We start from the raw sequence: 18772 nt of genomic DNA on the forward strand, positions 1-18772 counted from the left end.
GGGTGGCCCCTCAGCTTGACAGGGGCCCTTTGGTGCTCTCGATGGGTGGCCCCTCAGCTTGGCAGGCGCCCTTTGGTGCTCTCGATGGATGGCCCCTCAGCTTGGCAGCCCCCCCCCCCCTTTGATGCTCTCGATGGGTGGCCCCTCAGCTTGGCAGGGCCCTTTAATGCCATGGATGGCTGTTTCTAGAAGGTTCCTGCATGGAGTGCGGCTCAAGGGCCTCATCTGGCCTGCGTTCTGTAGCATCTTCCTGGGTTTCCTCCGGCCTGATCACCCGATGGTGTATAAGGTCTCCGGGGATAGGCCCCTGTCCCTGTTCCCCAAGGTTCCATGTTCTTGACGGCAGCGGATTGTCAGGGTTTCTGAGTCTCCAAAACCAGCTGCAGTTCCTGGTCTCAGAGGCCCGGTTACATTTGGTGGTGTCCCTAGATCCGGTGCACTCTACCCCTGTCCAGGGTGGTGTTTCCTGAGACTGGCATAGCTTCTACCACTGTGACTGGCATAGCTTCTACCCCTGTCCAGGGCGGTGTTTCCTGAGACTGGCATAGCTTCTACCACTGTGACTGGCATAGCTTCTATCACTGTCCAGGGCGGTGTTTCCTGAGACTGGCATAGTTTCTACCCATGTCCAGGGTGGTGTTTCCTGAGACTGGCATAGCTTTTACCCCTGTCCAGGGCGGTGTTTCCTGAGACGAGCATAGCTTCTACCGCTGTCCAGGGCGGTGTTTCCTGAGACAGACATCACTTTTACCCCTGTCCAGGGTGGTGTTTCCTGTGACTGGCATAGCTTCTACCACTGTGACTGGCATAGCTTCTACCCCTGTCCAGGGCGGTGTTTCCTGAGACTGGCATAGCTTCTACCACTGTGACTGGCATAGCTTCTACCCCTGTCCAGGGCGGTGTTTCCTGAGACTGGCATAGCTTCTACCACTGTGACTGGCATAGCTTCTACCACTGTCCAGGGCGGTGTTTCCTGAGACTGGCATAGTTTCTACCCCTGTCCAGGGTGGTGTTTCCTGAGACTGGCATAGCTTTTACCCCTGTCCAGGGCGGTGTTTCCTGAGACGGGCATAGCTTCTACCGCTGTCCAGGGCGGTGTTTCCTGAGACAGACATCACTTTTACCCCTGTCCAGGGTGGTGTTTCCTGTGACTGGCATAGCTTCTACCACTGTGACTGGCATAGCTTCTACCCCTGTCCAGGGCGGTGTTTCCTGAGACTGGCATAGCTTCTACCACTGTGACTGGCATAGCTTCTACCACTGTCCAGGGCGGTGTTTCCTGAGACTGGCATAGTTTCTACCCCTGTCCAGGGTGGTGTTTCCTGAGACTGGCATACCTTTTACCCCTGTCCAGGGCGGTGTTTCCTGAGACGGGCATAGCTTCTACCGCTGTCCAGGGCGGTGTTTCCTGAGACAGACATCACTTTTACCCCTGTCCAGGGTGGTGTTTCCTGTGACTGGCATAGCTTCTACCACTGTGACTGGCATAGCTTCTACCCCTGTCCAGGGCAGTGTTTCCTGAGACTGGCATAGCTTCTACCACTGTGACTGGCATAGCTTCTACCACTGTCCAGGGCGGTGTTTCCTGAGACTGGCATAGTTTCTACCCCTGTCCAGGGTGGTGTTTCCTGAGACTGGCATAGCTTTTACCCCTGTCCAGGGCGGTGTTTCGTGAGACGGGCATAGCTTCTACCACTGTCCAGGGCGGTGTTTCCTGAGACAGACATCACTTTTACCCCTGTCCAGGGTGGTGTTTCCTGTGACTGGCATAGCTTCTACCACTGTGACTTGCATAGCTTCTACCACTGTCTAGGGCGGTGTTTCCTGAGACGGGCATAGCTTCTGCCACTGTCCAGGGTGGTGTTTCCTGTGACTGGCATAGTTTCTACCCCTGTCCAGGGTGGTGTTTCCTGAGACGGGCATATCTTCTACCACTGTGACTGGCATAGCTTCTACCACTGTCCAGGGTGGTGTTTCCTGAGACTGGCATAGCTTCTACCACTGTGACTGGCATAGCTTCTACCACTGTCCAGGACAGTGTTTCCTGAGACTGGCACATCTTCTACCACTGTCCAGGACAGTATTTCCTGAGACTGGCATAGCTTCTACCACTGTCCAGAGCGGTGTTTCCTGAGACTGGCATAGCTTCTGCCACTGTCCACGGTGGTGTTTCCTGTGACTGGCATAGCTTCTACCACTGTGACTGGCATAGCTTCTATCACTGTTCAGGGTGGTGTTTCCTGAGACTGGCATAGCTTCTACCACTGTGACTGGCATAGCTTCTACCACTGTCCAGGGTGGTGTTTCCTGAGACTGGCATAGCTTCTGCCACTGTTCAGGGTGGTGTTTCCCGAGACTGGCATAGCTTCTTCCACTGTGACTGGCATAGCTTCTACCACTGTCCAGGGTGGTGTTTCCTGAGACTGGCATAGCTTCTGCCACTGTTCAGGGTGGTGTTTCCCGAGACTGGCATAGCTTCTACCACTGTGACTGGCATAGCTTCTACCACTGTCCAGGGTGGTGTTTCCTGAGACTGGCATAGCTTCTACCACTGTGACTGGCATAGCTTCTACCACTGTCCAGGGCGGTGTTTACTGAAACAGGCGTAGCTTCTACCACTATCCAGGGCGCTGTTTCCTGAGACAGGCATCGCTTCTACCACTGTCCAGGGCGCTGTTCTGTGAGACAGGTATAGCTTCTATCTCAGTCCAGGGAATTTTTTTTGTAAGAGAGAGTGTTGTTTTGTTTGGAAGGCATATTCTGCCTCTGTCCAATGTGCTGTTTTGTGAGACTGGCATAGTTTCTACCCCTGTCCAGGGTGGTGTTTCCTGAGACTGGCATAGCTTTTACCCCTGTCCAGGGCGGTGTTTCCTGAGAAGGGCATAGCTTCTACCACTGTCCAGGGCGGTGTTTCCTGAGACAGACATCACTTTTACCCCTGTCCAGGGTGGTGTTTCCTGTGACTGGCATAGCTTCTACCACTGTGACTGGCATAGCTTCTACCACTGTCTAGGGCGGTGTTTCCTGAGACGGGCATAGCTTCTGCCACTGTCCAGGGTGGTGTTTCCTGTGACTGGCATAGCTTCTACCCCTGTCCAGGGTGGTGTTTCCTGAGACGGGCATATCTTCTACCACTGTGACTGGCATAGCTTCTACCACTGTCCAGGGTGGTGTTTCCTGAGACTGGCATAGCTTCTACCACTGTGACTGGCATAGCTTCTACCACTGTCCAGGACAGTGTTTCCTGAGACTGGCATGTCTTCTACCACTGTCCAGGACAGTATTTCCTGAGACTGGCATAGCTTCTACCACTGTCCAGAGCGGTGTTTCCTGAGACTGGCATAGCTTCTGCCACTGTCCACGGTGGTGTTTCCTGTGACTGGCATAGCTTCTACCACTGTGACTGGCATAGCTTCTATCACTGTTCAGGGTGGTGTTTCCTGAGACTGGCATAGCTTCTACCACTGTGACTGGCATAGCTTCTACCACTGTCCAGGGTGGTGTTTCCTGAGACTGGCATAGCTTCTGCCACTGTTCAGGGTGGTGTTTCCTGAGACTGGCATAGCTTCTACCGCTGTGACTGGCATAGCTTCTACCACTGTCCAGGGTGGTGTTTCCTGAGACTGGCATAGCTTCTACCACTGTGACTGGCATAGCTTCTACCACTGTCCAGGGTGGTGTTTCCTGAGACTGGCATAGCTTCTGCCACTGTTCAGGGTGGTGTTTCCTGAGACTGGCATAGCTTCTACCACTGTGACTGGCATAGCTTCTGCCACTGTCCAGGGTGGTGTTTCCTGAGACTGGCATAGCTTCTACCACTGTGACTGGCATAGCTTCTACCACTGTCCAGGGCGGTGTTTACTGAAACAGGCGTAGCTTCTACCACTATCCAGGGCGCTGTTTCCTGAGACAGGCATCGCTTCTACCACTGTCCAGGGCGCTGTTCTGTGAGACAGGTATAGCTTCTATCTCAGTCCAGGGAATTAGTTTTGTAAGAGAGAGTGTTGTTTTGTTTGGAATGCATATTCTGCCTCTGTCCAATGTGCTGTTTTGTGAGACAGGCATAACTTCTGCCACTGTCCAGGATGGTATTTTGTGAGACAGGCGTCACACCCTTCATCAGCTGCTGCGCAAATGGAGGCGTTCCCACTCGCATGAGGACCTGCAACTCTACCTCTTTGCCCTGAACTCTCTCAAGTCCACTCTTGATAGAGCCAAAAAGGGTTTCTACCTCACCCTCATTGAATCTCACTTCAGCCATGCTCGCCAGCTACAGGGCACTATAAAGTCACTCCTCACTCCTCCTAAACCTATGACTATCAACTCCACTCTCACAGCTCATGGCCCAGCTGAATACTTTGCTGCAAAACGTTCAAAAATTAGAGACACTCTCCTGACCTTCCTCACACTCCCGCCTCCTACATTTTACAGTGTGCCTACTCTACCGTCATCCTCTGCCTCCATCTCCCACTTAAGTCACACTAAGACTGACAAAGTGCTACCTCTTCTGATGGAGGCCATCCCTATTGTGTCTCATCTGACCCTCGTGCTCCTCAGCTAGTCAAGCCTATTGCCCCTTTAGTGGCCTCTCACCTCACTGAGCTCTTCAACCTGTCCTTCGGCGCTGCTTGCTTTCCCTCTGTTTTAAAAACAGCCACAGTCATCCCTCTCCTAAAAAAGCAAGGGGCTGACCCGAACCTACCAGCTAACCTTTGCCCTGTGTCTCTCCTTCCGCACTACTCTAAAGTGCTCAAAAGGGTGTCAACCGTTTTACCAATTTCTTAGACATCCACAACCTTCGACACCCCCTACAAGTATGTGTCTGCTTCTGTCACTGCACGGAAACTGCTCTCATGAATGTGTCCAACTTCATTGCCTTTGCTAAGCACGCCAACCTATCCTCTATCCTGATTCTCCTTGACCTGTCTGCTGCCCTTGACACTGTCGATCACTCTGATGTCCTTAATACTCTTTCTTCTCGGGATTCGTGATTGAGCCCTTGCCTGGATTGATTCCCACCTTGCACCTCGCCAGTTCTCTGTCTCGCCTGGAGCAACAACACCTCTCAATTAATTCCTCTAACTGTTGGTGTTCCACAAGGCTCTGTCTTGGGTCCCCTTCTCTTTACACACTACACCCCTGCTCTTGGGGCACTAATCTGCTCCTTGGGCTTTGCACCAACTCATGGCAGACTCTCAAATCTTCTCTTTTCCAGAATCAAAATGTCCAACTGTTTCTCTGCCATTAAATATTGGATGGCTTTGCTCTGATGTTAAACTCCACCAAACCAGGGGTGCTCGTCTTCCCTGCCAAAAGCGCTCTCTCATCTCTTCCTCTGCCCATCCAGTTCCCACCTGACACTCTCCTCTACTCTTCTTCAACTAGAAACCTCAGCGTCATCTATGACCCTTCTCACAAGTTCTCCACTTTCATCTCCAAAACTGGAACAGTGGCTCGCCTCAACCTCCTAAATATTCAAAAAATGAGGCGCCACCTTCTTTTCAACAACGCCAAGCATCGCTTAACCACTCTTGCCTTCTCTAAAGTGGACTACTGTGCCAGCATCCCCTTTGGTATCCCCAACTATGCTTTCTGTCCTCTTGCGTTAAGATCATTAACTTGGCTACCAGGACTCCTTCAGAACTCCCTCACTTCACACCTACTTCCTTGTACCGTCACCAGGCTGGATGGCTGATGGGGCAGAACAGGACCAAATTAAAATGTCTTCTCCTGGGTCTCAAATCTATCCACAGTGAGGCACTGAGGCACTATCCTCCTCTATAGAACTCTACAAGCCTCCTCGTAATGTCTGCTCTGCCTCCTCGACTACCCCCGGGGCTCTTCGCCCTCCCCGAGCGCCGTCCTGCTTCCGCTGCTTCTCTCGTCTTGCTCCACTTGCATGGAATTCTCTTCCCCCGGACATCTGAGAAGCAGTCCACATGGATTTGTTCAAGACCCAACTAAAAGCCTCCCTCCTTGCCTCAGAGTTACCCTCTTAACCTACCTCTCATCTGCCTTCTAGCTAGCATTTTTCCTTTGCCTCTAACCTGCCTCTGTGCCTCACTTCCCCTGCCTCCATACTAGCACTTCACCCATCAAGGTTGCAGCCCAAGCACAGCTGGCCGTACCGCCCACCTGTACTTATAAAATGTCCACTGTTGGTTATCCTTAATCTATGTATGTCCACTTATGTATTGTCCCAGGTGACTGTTCCCTTCACTCCCCTCCACACCCTGGTCAGAATGTCCCTCAATCTCACCCCATTGTAAGAAGCTCACTGCTTCCCGTCCAATCAGAATCCTTATCCATTGTGTGTTCTTTTGTGAGCAATGAAGCACTGTTCCTCCTGTAAATAGATACATAACTTAACACACAAGCTAGCATGGCTAACATAAGACACACTATATCTACAGCCTGCCACACATATAGAGATCCTTGTCACCTAGAGAGGTCCCCGGCTCGGAGCTTAGCATTGGCCTCAATCGTCTGCACCTGCACGGTGGCATTCAGGGGTGGCCTGCTAGACCTGCTCACCCGCATGCAGACCCCACTCCGCATTCTCTCCCTTGGAGCCCAGGTGAGCAGGCCTAGTGTTGTGTGTGTGTGTGTGTGTGTAGCGCTCCCTGGCTTCTCGGCCGGGTTCAGGGCGCATGAGACTGCCTAACTCTGTCACTTGCCCCTCAGATCCGCCTGTGCGTGGTGTGTCTCCTGCTTGGTGCCTGCTCCCTCCTCTTCCACCTGTGCTGCTCCTCCTTCTGCTGGACCCTCTGCTGGGCGCAGTGTGAGGCCTCGCCGGAGAGCCCAGTCCACGTGTCACCGGCATCGCCCCTGCTTCACCTGCCTGGGTACACCCGTGTGTCTGATGGACAGGTGAGTGGGGGAGGGGTGCTGTCAGAATATGCCACTCGATTGCGTGTCCTGATTTATCTGTTTTATTGTTTTGCTACATTTGTCATTTTGTTTTCACACTCTGTCTGCCCATCTTTGGGCAATTGCAGGGTGGTACCTCAGGGCCCCCTCTTGGTCAGTTTGCCCAGAGAGCACCTGCCCTAGAGGTGCCAATAAAACCTAAAAGACGCCGACACCAAAGACATCACTGAGCGGAGGTAGAGTCTGTCACAAGTAATGCTGCGAGTCTGGAGAGCTTAGTCAGCAGCCGCCATCCATGTGGGGACAGGCATGTGGGGACAGGCTTGTGAGGACAAGCATGTGGGGACAGGCATGTGGGGACAGGCATGTGGGGACAGGAATGTGGGGACAGGCATGTGAGGACAGGCATGTGGGGACAGGAATGTGGGGACAGGCATGTGAGGACAGGCATGTGAGGACAGGCATGTGAGGACAGGCATGTGGGGACAGGCATGTGGGGACAGGAATGTGGGGACAGGAATGTGAGGACAAGCATGTGGGGACAGGCATGTGGGGACAGGCATGTGGGGACAGGCATGTGGGGACAAGCTTGTGGGGACAAGCATGTGGGGACAGGCATGTGGGGACAGGCATGTGGGGACAGGCTTGTGAGGACAGGAATGTGGGGACAGGCATGTGGGGACAGGCATGTGGGGACAGGCATGTGGGGACAAGCATGTGGGGACAAGCATGTGGGGACAGGCATGTGGGGACAGGCATGTGGGGACAGGCTTGTGAGGACAGGAATGTGGGGACAGGCATGTGGGGACAGGCATGTGGGAACAGGCATGTGAGGACAGGCATGTGGGGACAGGCATGTGAGGACAGGCATGTGGGGACAGGCATGTGGGGACAGGCATGCAAGGACAAATATGTGAGGACAGGTATGTTGGGACAGGCAAGCGGGTACAGGCATGTGGGAACAGGCATGTGGGGACAGGCATGTGGGGACAAGCATGTGGGGACAGGCATGTGGGGACAGGCATGCAAGGACAAATATGTGAGGACAGGTATGTTGGGACAGGCAAGCGGGTACAGGCATGTGGGAACAGGCATGTGGGAACAGGCATGTGAGGACAGGCATGTGGGGACAGGCATGTGAGGACAGGCATGTGGGGACAAGCATGTGAGGACAGGCATGTGAGGACAGGCATGTGGGGACAAGCATGTGAGGACAGGCATGTGGGGACAGGCATGTGGGGACAAGCATGTGGGGACAGGCATGTGGGGACAGGCATGTGAGGACATGCATGCGGGGAAAGGCATGCAAGGACAGGTATGTTGGGACAGACAAGCGGGTACAGGCATGCGAGGACAGGCATGTGGGGACAGGCATGTGAGGACAGGCATGTGGGGACAGGCATGTGGGGACAGGCATGTGGGGACAGGCATGTGGGGACAGGCATGTGGGGACAAGCATGTGGGGACAGGCATGTGGGGACAAGCATGTGAGGACAGGCATGTGGGGACAGGCATGTGGGGACAAGCATGTGGGGACAAGCATGTGGGGACAGGCATGTGAGGACAAGCATGTGGGGACAGGCATGTGGGGACAAGCATGTGGGGACAGGCATGTGGGGACAGGCATGCAAGGACAAATATGTGGGGACAAGCATGTGGGGACAGGCATGTGGGGACAGGCATGTGGGAACAGGCATGTGAGGACAGGCATGTGGGGACAGGCATGTGGGGACAGGCATGTGGGGACAAGCATGTGGGGACAGGCATGTGAGGACAAGCATGTGGGGACAGGCATGTGGGGACAAGCATGTGAGGACAGGCATGTGGGGACAGGCATGTGGGGACAAGCATGTGGGGACAGGCATGTGGGGACAGGCATGTGAGGACATGCATGCGGGGAAAGGCATGCAAGGACAGGTATGTTGGGACAGACAAGCGGGTACAGGCATGCGAGGACAGGCATGTGGGGACAGGCATGTGAGGACAGGCATGTGAGGACAGGAGGACAGGAAGTGGCATGCATCCAAATCAAAGAGGGAGTCATGGATGGCTGAAGAGCGTGTTTTCATAGTTCCCCAGGCGCAGGTGTGTTTATGGGATTATTATAGCATACATGTAGCTGCAAGCAGCCGAGTATTGTCCAAAAAAGGGAACCACAGAGACAAGGACTGGGAGGGGGGAGGGGCGGGAGCGAGGGCAGAGGGGTGTTATAAATGCAGCAACGGGCAACCAGGTATTATTTGGAGAGCAGGGTCTACAGTGCCTTCCTGAAGTGCAGGAAAGGGGTGGGGGGGCAACCTCACATACGCCCATGTGTGTGTGCAGGAGGAGGGTGCCTGTTTTCTTCACCTCTTGGATACGACTCTGGTAGGGGGTTCTAGCGCTGCCGAGACTTCCAGGCACGTTAGAACGTCAGCATTGCCTTCTATATATTATAGTGCGAACATCAGCATTGCCTTCTATATATTATAGTGCGAACATCAGCATTGCCTTCTATATATTATAGTGCGAACACGGCCAAAGAATCGGAGCGCTATACACCATAACACATGTGATAATACACACATGGCGCAATACACAGTAAAAGCGAGATATTAAAAACCTATCGCTGTTGCAATCAAACTGGCCCTGCATTCCTGCAAACATACGCAGACTCGATGGCGCGTGTACTGCCTCGTTTCCTGTGTCTTCCCTCCCCCTTCCCACTCCTCCCTCTACCTCCCTCCCACCAGTCTCTGGTTTCGCTTTCCCTTAAAGGGAACAGAGCCCTGTTGCCGTAACACCTCCCCCTTACTTATCATGGAAGTCCGTGGCCTACATCTGTTCGATGAGATGAGGGGTTTACGTATGGCCCGCTGTGGCGCAGGGTCTTCCGGCGGCACTGCCTGCGTTTCTTCTTCCTCGGCTTCTTCTTCTGCCACGGGCGGCTCGTCTCCGTGTTCCTCTTGGAACAGCTTGCGGAAGAACGTGGCATTCCTTGTTATCTCTCCGTGGTCACCTACGGCCGTGCTCATCGGGCCTTTCACTTCAGTGACCGCCAGGGGTTCGGGTCTATATCTGGAATCCATTTTCCGTTGCTGCCTTTGTCTGACTAGTACCACTTCGCCTACCGGGATCTGAGGCTCTTTGGCTTCTGTTTCTTATCAGTCCATTCTTTGGCCTTTCTCCTCTTTTCAGCTTCTCGTTTCCTGTTATCGGCGTCTTCGGCCGGGGAGTAATCCTCCATCTGGTGTAGCCTTGTTTGTGGCTTGTACTTTATCATAAGCTCCGCTGGGGTCAGGCCAGTTGTCTCATGGGGTGTATTCCAGTAACTCCTCGGCATCTGGGAGATGGCTTGGGGCATGGTGGCCTGATCTGCCGCGGCTTTCTGGCGGATTCTATTTATGGTTGCCATGAAGTGTTCCACCATAATGTTGGCTTGGGGCCACAGAGGGGCGATCCTTTGGTGGTGGAACCCCAGGTGTGCAACAAACCTCCCGAACTCTTGTCCCTGGAAGGGTGGTCCTTTCTCGGTCTTTACAACATTGGGGACACCCCATTCGCTGAACAGTTTATCTACCACGGCCACCACCTGGTCCGCCCTCCCCTTTCCCAATCCTCCCTCTCCCTCCCCCCATTCTCTGGTTTCGCTTTCCCTTAAAGGGAACAGCGCCCCGTTGCCCGTAACACCCGCTATCACCAAACTCAACCTACTCTAAAAAGGAATAAAACACAAATGGAAAAGTGTCAGAAAGCGATCACCCAAAGCCCTGCGTTCATTGCTCGGCTGCAACAGGTATTGAGTGCCAGCGCTTCACAGCAGCACCAGAACATGGCGCAGCTCTAAACACAGGGAGTCAGAGCTAGGCCGCTTCTGAAGACCATCAGCAAGGAGGGCTTTTCACCTAAATTGCTTTGTCTACCATACATAGCATTTTTTTTTAAAACTTTGTTTTATTAACATTTTCATAATATAAGAGGGCACAAAACATTTTCAAAAAATGTGCAAGTGACTGGCCCAGTAACCCCCCACCCCCTCACTCTCCCCAAACAGACCCACCCCCCCCATAAACTTAGTCCTAATATAATCTTCTTTTTTGGGAGACGCGTTGAAAGCTTTGTATGTCTGGAGCTCGAGAAAGAGCATGAACGTTGACTACGTGTATGGCTGAATATCGTCCGCCATCCCCCGGGCCGAGGGCGCCCATTCACTCCTTATTCCCCCCCTGAGGATCAGTGCACGTCCTAGCCCCAGGTCTGCTGTACCCCGTACCAATTTGCTTGGAATGAGCCCAAGTCATTGTTCATCATTGCCGTCAATTTGTCCATCAGGAACATATTTTTAACCTTTTTTAGCCAGTCCTCCTTCGAAGGGGTCTCCGGGCTCTTCCATTTCTGGGCCAGGGCAACCCTTCCCGCCCTCAACATTGTTTCCCACATTCTTGGGTATCGGGGTGTGTCCGTGTCCTCCGGGAGGAGGCCCAGCAGCATTGTCAGAGGGTTCTGGGGGAGTAGTTCCTCAGAAACTTCGGCGATCCAGCACCTCACCTCCCTATCCTCCAAATAAGACCAGTACGTGCCCATCCCCTCTTTCATATGTTCCAGGAGGACGCGCAGCTGGGCGGCCCGGAAGTAAAGTTGAAAGTCCGGCAACCCGAACCCTCCCTCCTCCCTCGGTAAGGTCAAGACCTTCTTTGCAGTCCTCGGGGTCTTGCCCTGCCATATGAACTCACGCACCGCGTTCTGGAGGACCCTGTAGGTCTGGTCAGGGACAACAGTTGGGAGGGCGGTGAAGAGGTACAGTAAACATGGAAGAATGTTCATCTTCACTGCCGTCATGCGGCCGTACCAGGACAGAATCATTAACCCCTATCTCCTTAGATCTGCTGTAACCCTTGACACAACGGGGTCGTAGTTGGCGGGGGCGAGGTTGGATAAGTCCCGGGTGAGGAGGACTCCCAGGTATCGGATGGAAGCCTTCCCCACCGCTATCCCCTCCAAGCTATCCAGAGGGTCAGGCCCGGGTCCCGAGCTCTCATGGGGAGCAGGATTGATTTGGACGCATTAATCTTGAGACCTGAGAGGCGCCCGAACGCGGCCATCAGGGATACGAGGGGGGGGAGCGAGGATCTCGGGTCAACAAAGAGAGCTTAAATTCCACTTCGCCCCTCCTAATCCCCTTAATGTCTGGGTGTGCTCTGACTGCTATGGCCAGGGGTTCCATGGAGAGGACATAAATTAAAGGGGAGAGTGGGCATCCCTGCCTTGTCCCCCGCGAGAGGGGGAAGGGCTCCGACAACCTACCATTCACTTGAACTGTGTGCGACCCAAAGCCCATTTTCTGGAGGGTAAGTTCCATGAATCTCCACTCCACCCTGTCGAACGCCTTTTCCGAATCTAGGGACAAGACGCTCGCGTCTAAATCCGACACCTGTGCAACAAATCTATAGTTTTCCGGATATTATCTGAGCCCTGTCTTCCCCTAATGAACCCCACCTGGTCTCCGTGGACCAGCTTCGGCAGGATCCCCTCCATTCGCCACCCAATCACCTTGGCCAGGATCTTTACATCGATATTCAGCAGGGAAATAGGGCGGTAGGAGGAGCATTCCATGGGGTCCCTGCCGTCCTTGGGGAGCACCACAATAATTGCCTCCATCATGGAGTCGGGAGGGACCCGCCCTCCAGCACCGCGTTAAACACCTTAACCAAATGGAGGGAAAGGGTCGAGCAAAACCTTTTATAGAAGTAGACCGAGTAACCATCCTCGCCCGGGGAAGTGCCCAATTTCATCCCACTAATCATGCGCTCCACCTCATCCTCGGTCACCGGGCCCTCCAACTCCTCCGCCATCTCCCTGGTCAAGGCCGGGATCTGGATCGAGTTCAGGAATCCCTCAATCTCTGCCTCACCCCCATTATATTCAGACGAGTATAGCTTCTCATAGTATCAGCGGAAGGCCTCAAGCGGAAGGCCTCACCAATGTGGGGTGTATCGTAACCTACCTCTCCCACCTCACTCTTTACCGCTTTCACTAATCTGCTTCTCTGCACCTCCCTCAGTTTCCAAGCCAGAATCCTGTCTGCCCTGTCCCCTTTCTCGTAATACTTTTGTTTGACCAGTAGAAGACTCCCCTCTGTCTTGTTAAGGAGGAGATCTTTCAACTGGAGTCTATAATCGTCCAGGGCGGCCACCTGGTCACGGTCTAGGGGAACTGTGGGGAGACCCCCTGGTTGGAGTAGGGCGATTTTCTCCCTAAGATACCTTTCCTGGGCCTCCCTTTCCCTTTTTTTCTGGGCTCCCATTTTAATCAAGACTCCCCGCAGGGTCGCCTTGAAGGCGTCCCATAGGTTATGTGAACCTACTTCCCCGTTGTCATTGAGTTCGAAAAATTCTGTGATGGCCTCGAGGACCTCCTGAGCTAGGACCTCATCCTTTAACAGGGAGTCGTTGCACTTCCATCTCCCCCTGCGTTCGCTTAGCCCTCCCCTTGCTATGGTGATTCGGACCAGATCGTGATCAGCCCACGGGACGGGGTCAACCCTATGGCCAGAAATGAATGGGTGCAGGGTCTCGTCCACCAAAATGTAGTCTATCCTGGAGAACGATGTGTGGATGGCTGAGTAATATGTGAAAGAGGGGGTGTCTGTTCTGGGGACAGGGATCGTGTCCATCAGACCCAATTCTAAGTTGACTCTTCGGAAATTACGAGCCATGGTCTCATCTGCTGCTCTGGAGGACTGCGGACCTGCACGTTTCCTGTCCAGGGAAGGGTCCAAGACCATGTTGAAGTCCCCCCCACCACCACCGTGCCATGGACGAAGTACTTGAGTTTGTCCCTTACATCCTCCCAGAATTGGCTTTGGCCTTCGTTTGGGCCGTAAACGACAGCCAGGGTTAGTGGGACCCCCTGCAGGGATCCCCGCACCAGCAGGTAACGGCCCCCTGGGTCTTTCAACGTGGCTTAATTCTCGAACCCCACATTCTTCCCTACTAAGATGGCGACCCCTCTCTTTTTGCACCTGTGGGATGCACTATAGACCTCCCCGATTCCCCCTCCCCGCAATTTGGGCTCCTTCCCCCGCGGTCAGTGTGTCTCTTGCACGAAGAGAAAATCTAGGTGGGCCCTTCTAAATTCCCTACAGACCAGGGATCTCTTAGTGGGGGTATTTAAGCCACGTACGTTAAGTGAACCCACACCCAGGGCGGGCAGACTGTCAGCTATGATCTATAATTTCCTCTCTCTCGGTCAATGTCTTCCCAGTGCTCTTCCTTGCGTGCTCCCTTAGTTCAGCTCTATGTTCACCTTCTCCCCCCTCCCCGTCCCCCCAGGTGGGCCTAGAACAAAACCCCAACTGCCCCCCCTCCCCGAACCATAACTGAACTGCCCCAACTTCTGTGTCCCCCCCCCCCCTGCCCGGCATCCAGCCAAATAGTTCTGCCATCACTGGCTTTTGGCCGAACCACCAGCCTGCCCACCTCGGCCAGGCAATCTGCGTAAGAAGCACATCACCTTGAGCCTCCGAAGTTCCCCCGCGGCTGCGTCCCCTCTATGAACCCCACCTACTTGCTGAACGTGGGGACGGTGTTAGTAGTAAATCCTCTGAGTCTGCGCCCCTCAGACCAGGGCACACCAGGACGTCCCCGTTCTCAGTCCTCGGAGTCATTACGTCCTCCGTCCTTCGATGGGGAGTGGGTGTTCATTTTCCTGAATTTCCTCGCACCAGTGCGCCTTCTCCTCTCACCGGACGGGCCAGGGCCATTGGGTCTGCCATGCTCCGGCCCCAAAGGACCCCTCCAGGGGTTCGTGTCCACTGTGTACTCTTGTATAGCTCCCCTTATGTCTTCTTCCGTGATCAGGGTCGATCGTTGGCCCATGTATTCAAAAGTGAAGGAGAAAGGGTATCCCCATCTGTAGCGCACACCCTTCTCCTTAAGCACCTGTGTAAGGGGGCGGCACATTCTACGCCTGGCCAGCGTGTAGGCAGAGAGGTCCTGATATATGGAGACCTGGGCGTTGTTATAGGTGATTTCCCTGGCCTTTCTGGCCTCCTCCAGAACTTTCGTCTTCTCCGAGTAGTAGTGGAACTGGACCAAAATCGACCGGGGGGCCCCTGCCCTGCCCCCCCACCCTGTGCACCCTGTCGAATGTGAGCTCGGTTGTCATCTCCTCCGCGAACAGGAGGGTGATGATATCACGCACCGCTCGGGAGACGTCCCTCTCCGTTTCCCATCCATTTCGGGCACCCCAAAGATTCTGAGGTTGTTTCTCCTCTCCCTGTTTTCGAAATCGTCCATCTGCCGGGCCCTTTCCTCGTCCCTCTTCTCCAGGGCCTCCAGCCTCATGCCTATTTGTACGTCTTGGGCTGTTGTTGACGATTGGTAGGTGTCGACCTGTAAAAGTCTGTCCTCGACCTTATCCACCCTTTGGTCCATTTTCTCAAATTTCTGGGCAATGTCGGAGCGCATGTCCCTGATTTCCTGCAAGATCGAGGCAAAGCCCCTTTCCATTGCCGCCGAGGAGGGGGCTGCATCTGCCGATTGGGACATAGTCCGTTTGCGGCTCGTGCCTTTGTCACCTCTTGCGACCTCCTGGAAGCGGTATCCCTGCAAGGCTTCCCACCAGCTCATGTGGCGCTTTCCTATGCCCCGCCGTCCAGATCCCTGCGGCCCCGGCTGGGGGTGGAAGGCCCCCTCTGGGCCAGTCCTCTGTTTTCCTCCCGGGGTGTTCCGACTGGGTGCGTGCTAGGGAGGGAAAGCAAGGCAGGGTCACCCCTCGCTTGAGCTATCTGCTCCTCAGATGCCCCAGAGGGGATGTTAAAGTCCGGGGGGGCGGGCGCATGCCCCACCTGTTCCCAGGCGGGGGCCTCACACCCTGTCCAAGCTCCTTGTGGTAGGCAGGGGCCTCTTCTGGCCTCCCTGTGGAGGGGTGATGACGACCAAGGGGCCCCTATGTCCAGACCAAAAGGGCCTTTCCTGCAGAGCGGGGTGGGGACGGCACCATGGCCCACGCTCCGGGACTGTAAATTCTCGTCTCGAGGGGGGGGCCACCTCTGGGTGGGCACACGCCCCACCGACAGCAGGCGGGGGCCTCGCACCCAGGTCGCCCCCACGTCCGGTTGCGCTGCCTTTGTGTCCCGAGGGGGGGGAGGACTGGAGCCCCCAACTGAATCTCCACAACGTTTGCCCTCGTGCTCCAGGGGCCCCTCTCGGCTCGAGCGGGGTGCAGGGAGGCCCTCACCCCATTGCCCGCTCACCTGTGGGGTGCGACTCCTGGGCCCTCCGTGACTCCGCTGCAACAGTCTCTAGCAGGCCACGGATGCCCGAGGTGAGGAATCCTGAGGAGGGGGCCCGCTCCGCTCCTTCCACTCAGTCCCGGGGGGGGCGCCGGGACCCTGGTGGCGCCGTCTCAGTCCCCCGGGTATCGGGCGTGCTCTCACCTCCCTCCGCATGGGAGATCCCGGCGTGTTGTGCTCCGGCTCGTGGTGTGGGGGGAGGGGCGGAGGGAGCCGTCACACGCTCCGCGGCCGCCTCTTCGATGTTGCTGGGGCCCGGACCCCGACCGGGTCGCTCCCCCCGCCCAGAGGGGGGGGGCAGTTGCAGGGGGAGGGAGGGCTGGCCGGGCAGTGAGTCCGTGTGTGCCCGGGGAGGGAGCGCTTCTCCCACGGCTCCGAAGCCGCTCAGGCCCTGCTACGTCTCCCGCCCGGGAGCCACGGGTCTTGATTTCCGGGTCCCCGGGGAGCTCAAGCCCCCCTCTTTTGTTTGTTGGGGGATCGGGGGGGGGCACCGCATCGATCCACTGAGTTGGGCCTGCTGGGGAGTCTCGGGGGGGGGGCTCAATCCCCTCAGATCACCAGGCTTCGGCAGGAGCTGTGCACTCAGGCAGCCATTGCCTGTGCACCCCCTGGTGGCCTCTCCATACATAGCAATTTAATACTAATTCTCTCATGTGGGCTCCTGGAGACTGCTGCTGGGTGGTGGCGCTGGCCGGTATAAGGCAACCAATGGAGCGCCATTGGAAAGAGTTTCCAAAGACACCAAAGAAGAAACCATTCAAAACAAGACAAAACAAGGGACTGAACCAAAATACGAAAATGAACGGAAGAAACCAAAGCCTTTACAGCTCGTACAGCAAATAACAGATGCTCAGCAGCTGTAGGCAGGAAAGTCAGTCCCAAGGATTGAGCAACAGGAGAAAGTTCAGCAGAAGAGCAGACGAGCGGAATATTACTAAACCACTCAGAAGCAAGCACAGTGTCAGACACTGGCCACTAAAACACTGATTTAGTTTCAGAAGACAACTGGACATCCAAACTTCAATGTCCACAGGCACTCTCTCAATTGTGACAAATCTTCGAATGTTGCCCCTCCTCCTCTAGGGGGAGACCTTTCCCATGGGGCCAGGACGGTGCTTCCACAGTACAATAGTCCCCCTGGGGGTGGTGCACTGGTGGAGCATCTCTTTGGAGAGGAAGCCCCTTATGGGACTAGGGACAACCCTCCCAAGAGAACACAGTATCCCCACCAATCACCTGAACATAGACCCCCTTCCTGCAACCCTAAGAGCAACCCCTTCCCTAATAGGCTCGAGTAACTGTCAATCAACCGTTCCCCTAGTAAGTACTGGGACGAGGAAGACTAGTAGTTACCTAACTGAAGATCCCTTTCCCAGTACTGTGACGAAGAAGAACCCCAGTGACTCACAAGGCAGCCATGTGAACGAGAAGTGTCCCTGGTCTCACCACTCTTTGCTTCACTTTAATATGTCATTAGAGCTTTGCAATGCTCCTAGAGAAACAATTCTACCTAGTGCAATGCGCAACTTAAAACATGTTACCTCAAAAGCCTTTCAGTCTACTATACATGATTACCCTCATTGGCTAGTAAGCTATTGCTCGAGGAGTTTACCATCGCTGTCAGGACAGCTGCTGACACATCTTTTGACTCACTTGCCCCTCTTCGCCTAACCAAGGTCAAGAAACAAAAGGGACATAAACTACATTTTTATAGGGAAATAACTTTAGCCAGAAGGAAGAAAAGGAAATCTGAGCGCAAATGGAGAAGTCATCCGTCCCCCCTTACATTGATGGAGTACAAACTGTCAGTCAAGGAGTATAAGGATGTAATTTTTGAAGCAAAATGCTCAACTCTTAACACTAGGATAAAAAGAGCTCCATCAAAACCTAAAGAACTTTTCACGGTGCTTAAAGAACTTAAAGGCTCCACCATAGAACCCTGACCTATCGTAGATGGTGGTTGGTGTCAGAATATTTCCGACAGTTTCTGCCAGAAAACTCAGCAGCATCAAGAAGTAGATCGAATCACAGCTCTTAGACGAGGACACAGACATCATAACTGTGGAAGACCCCACTCAGAATAGTAATCTCGACGAGGACACAGACATCATAACTGTGGAAGACCCCACTCAGAATAGTAATCTCGACGAGGACACAGACATCATAACTGTGGAAGACCCCACTCAGAATAGTAATCTCTGTTCATTCACCGAAATCTCTTAACAAGAGCTATTGGAGGTCATAGAGAAGCTTACGCCATCGTCTTGTAAGGGTGACATTTTCCCCTCCACTCTCTTTAAGGAATATTAATGTACGCTAACTCCTTGGATTACAGAGCTTGTTAATGGCTCTCTTTCAGCGGCACATGTGCCGGTAGCATTTAAAGAAGCATGGATCACACCACTACTAAAAAAGGATAACCTTGATCCCTTGGTTCCTGAAAATGACCGCCCCATAACAAACGTGCCTTTTATATTAAAAAATCCTCTACAAGATATTGTACACACAATTTCAAGCTTTTGTTGAGACGAATAACATTTTGGCAAAAGACCAATCCGGGTTTCGCGTGAACCCTGGGACTGAAACAGCCCTGTTGGATTTAAAAACAAATATTGCAGAGATTATTGA

General features: G+C 54.1%; 1 protein-coding gene across 2 annotated transcripts in view; it reads left to right on the plus strand.

Moving 5' to 3' along the window:
• ST6GALNAC4 (ST6 N-acetylgalactosaminide alpha-2,6-sialyltransferase 4) overlaps positions 1-18772 on the plus strand; it is a 266878-nt gene that overhangs the window by 55399 nt on the left and 192707 nt on the right. For both annotated transcript variants that reach the window (XM_069609108.1, XM_069609109.1), the window contains exon 3: positions 6685-6870. In XM_069609108.1, coding sequence (XP_069465209.1) covers positions 6685-6870 — 186 coding nt within the window. The remainder of the gene's footprint in view (positions 1-6684; positions 6871-18772) is intronic.

The sequence above is a fragment of the Ambystoma mexicanum genome, chromosome 8 (genome assembly GCF_040938575.1).
Source record: "Ambystoma mexicanum isolate Mex_15411 chromosome 8, UKY_AmexF1_1, whole genome shotgun sequence".
NCBI lineage: Eukaryota > Metazoa > Chordata > Amphibia > Caudata > Ambystomatidae > Ambystoma > Ambystoma mexicanum.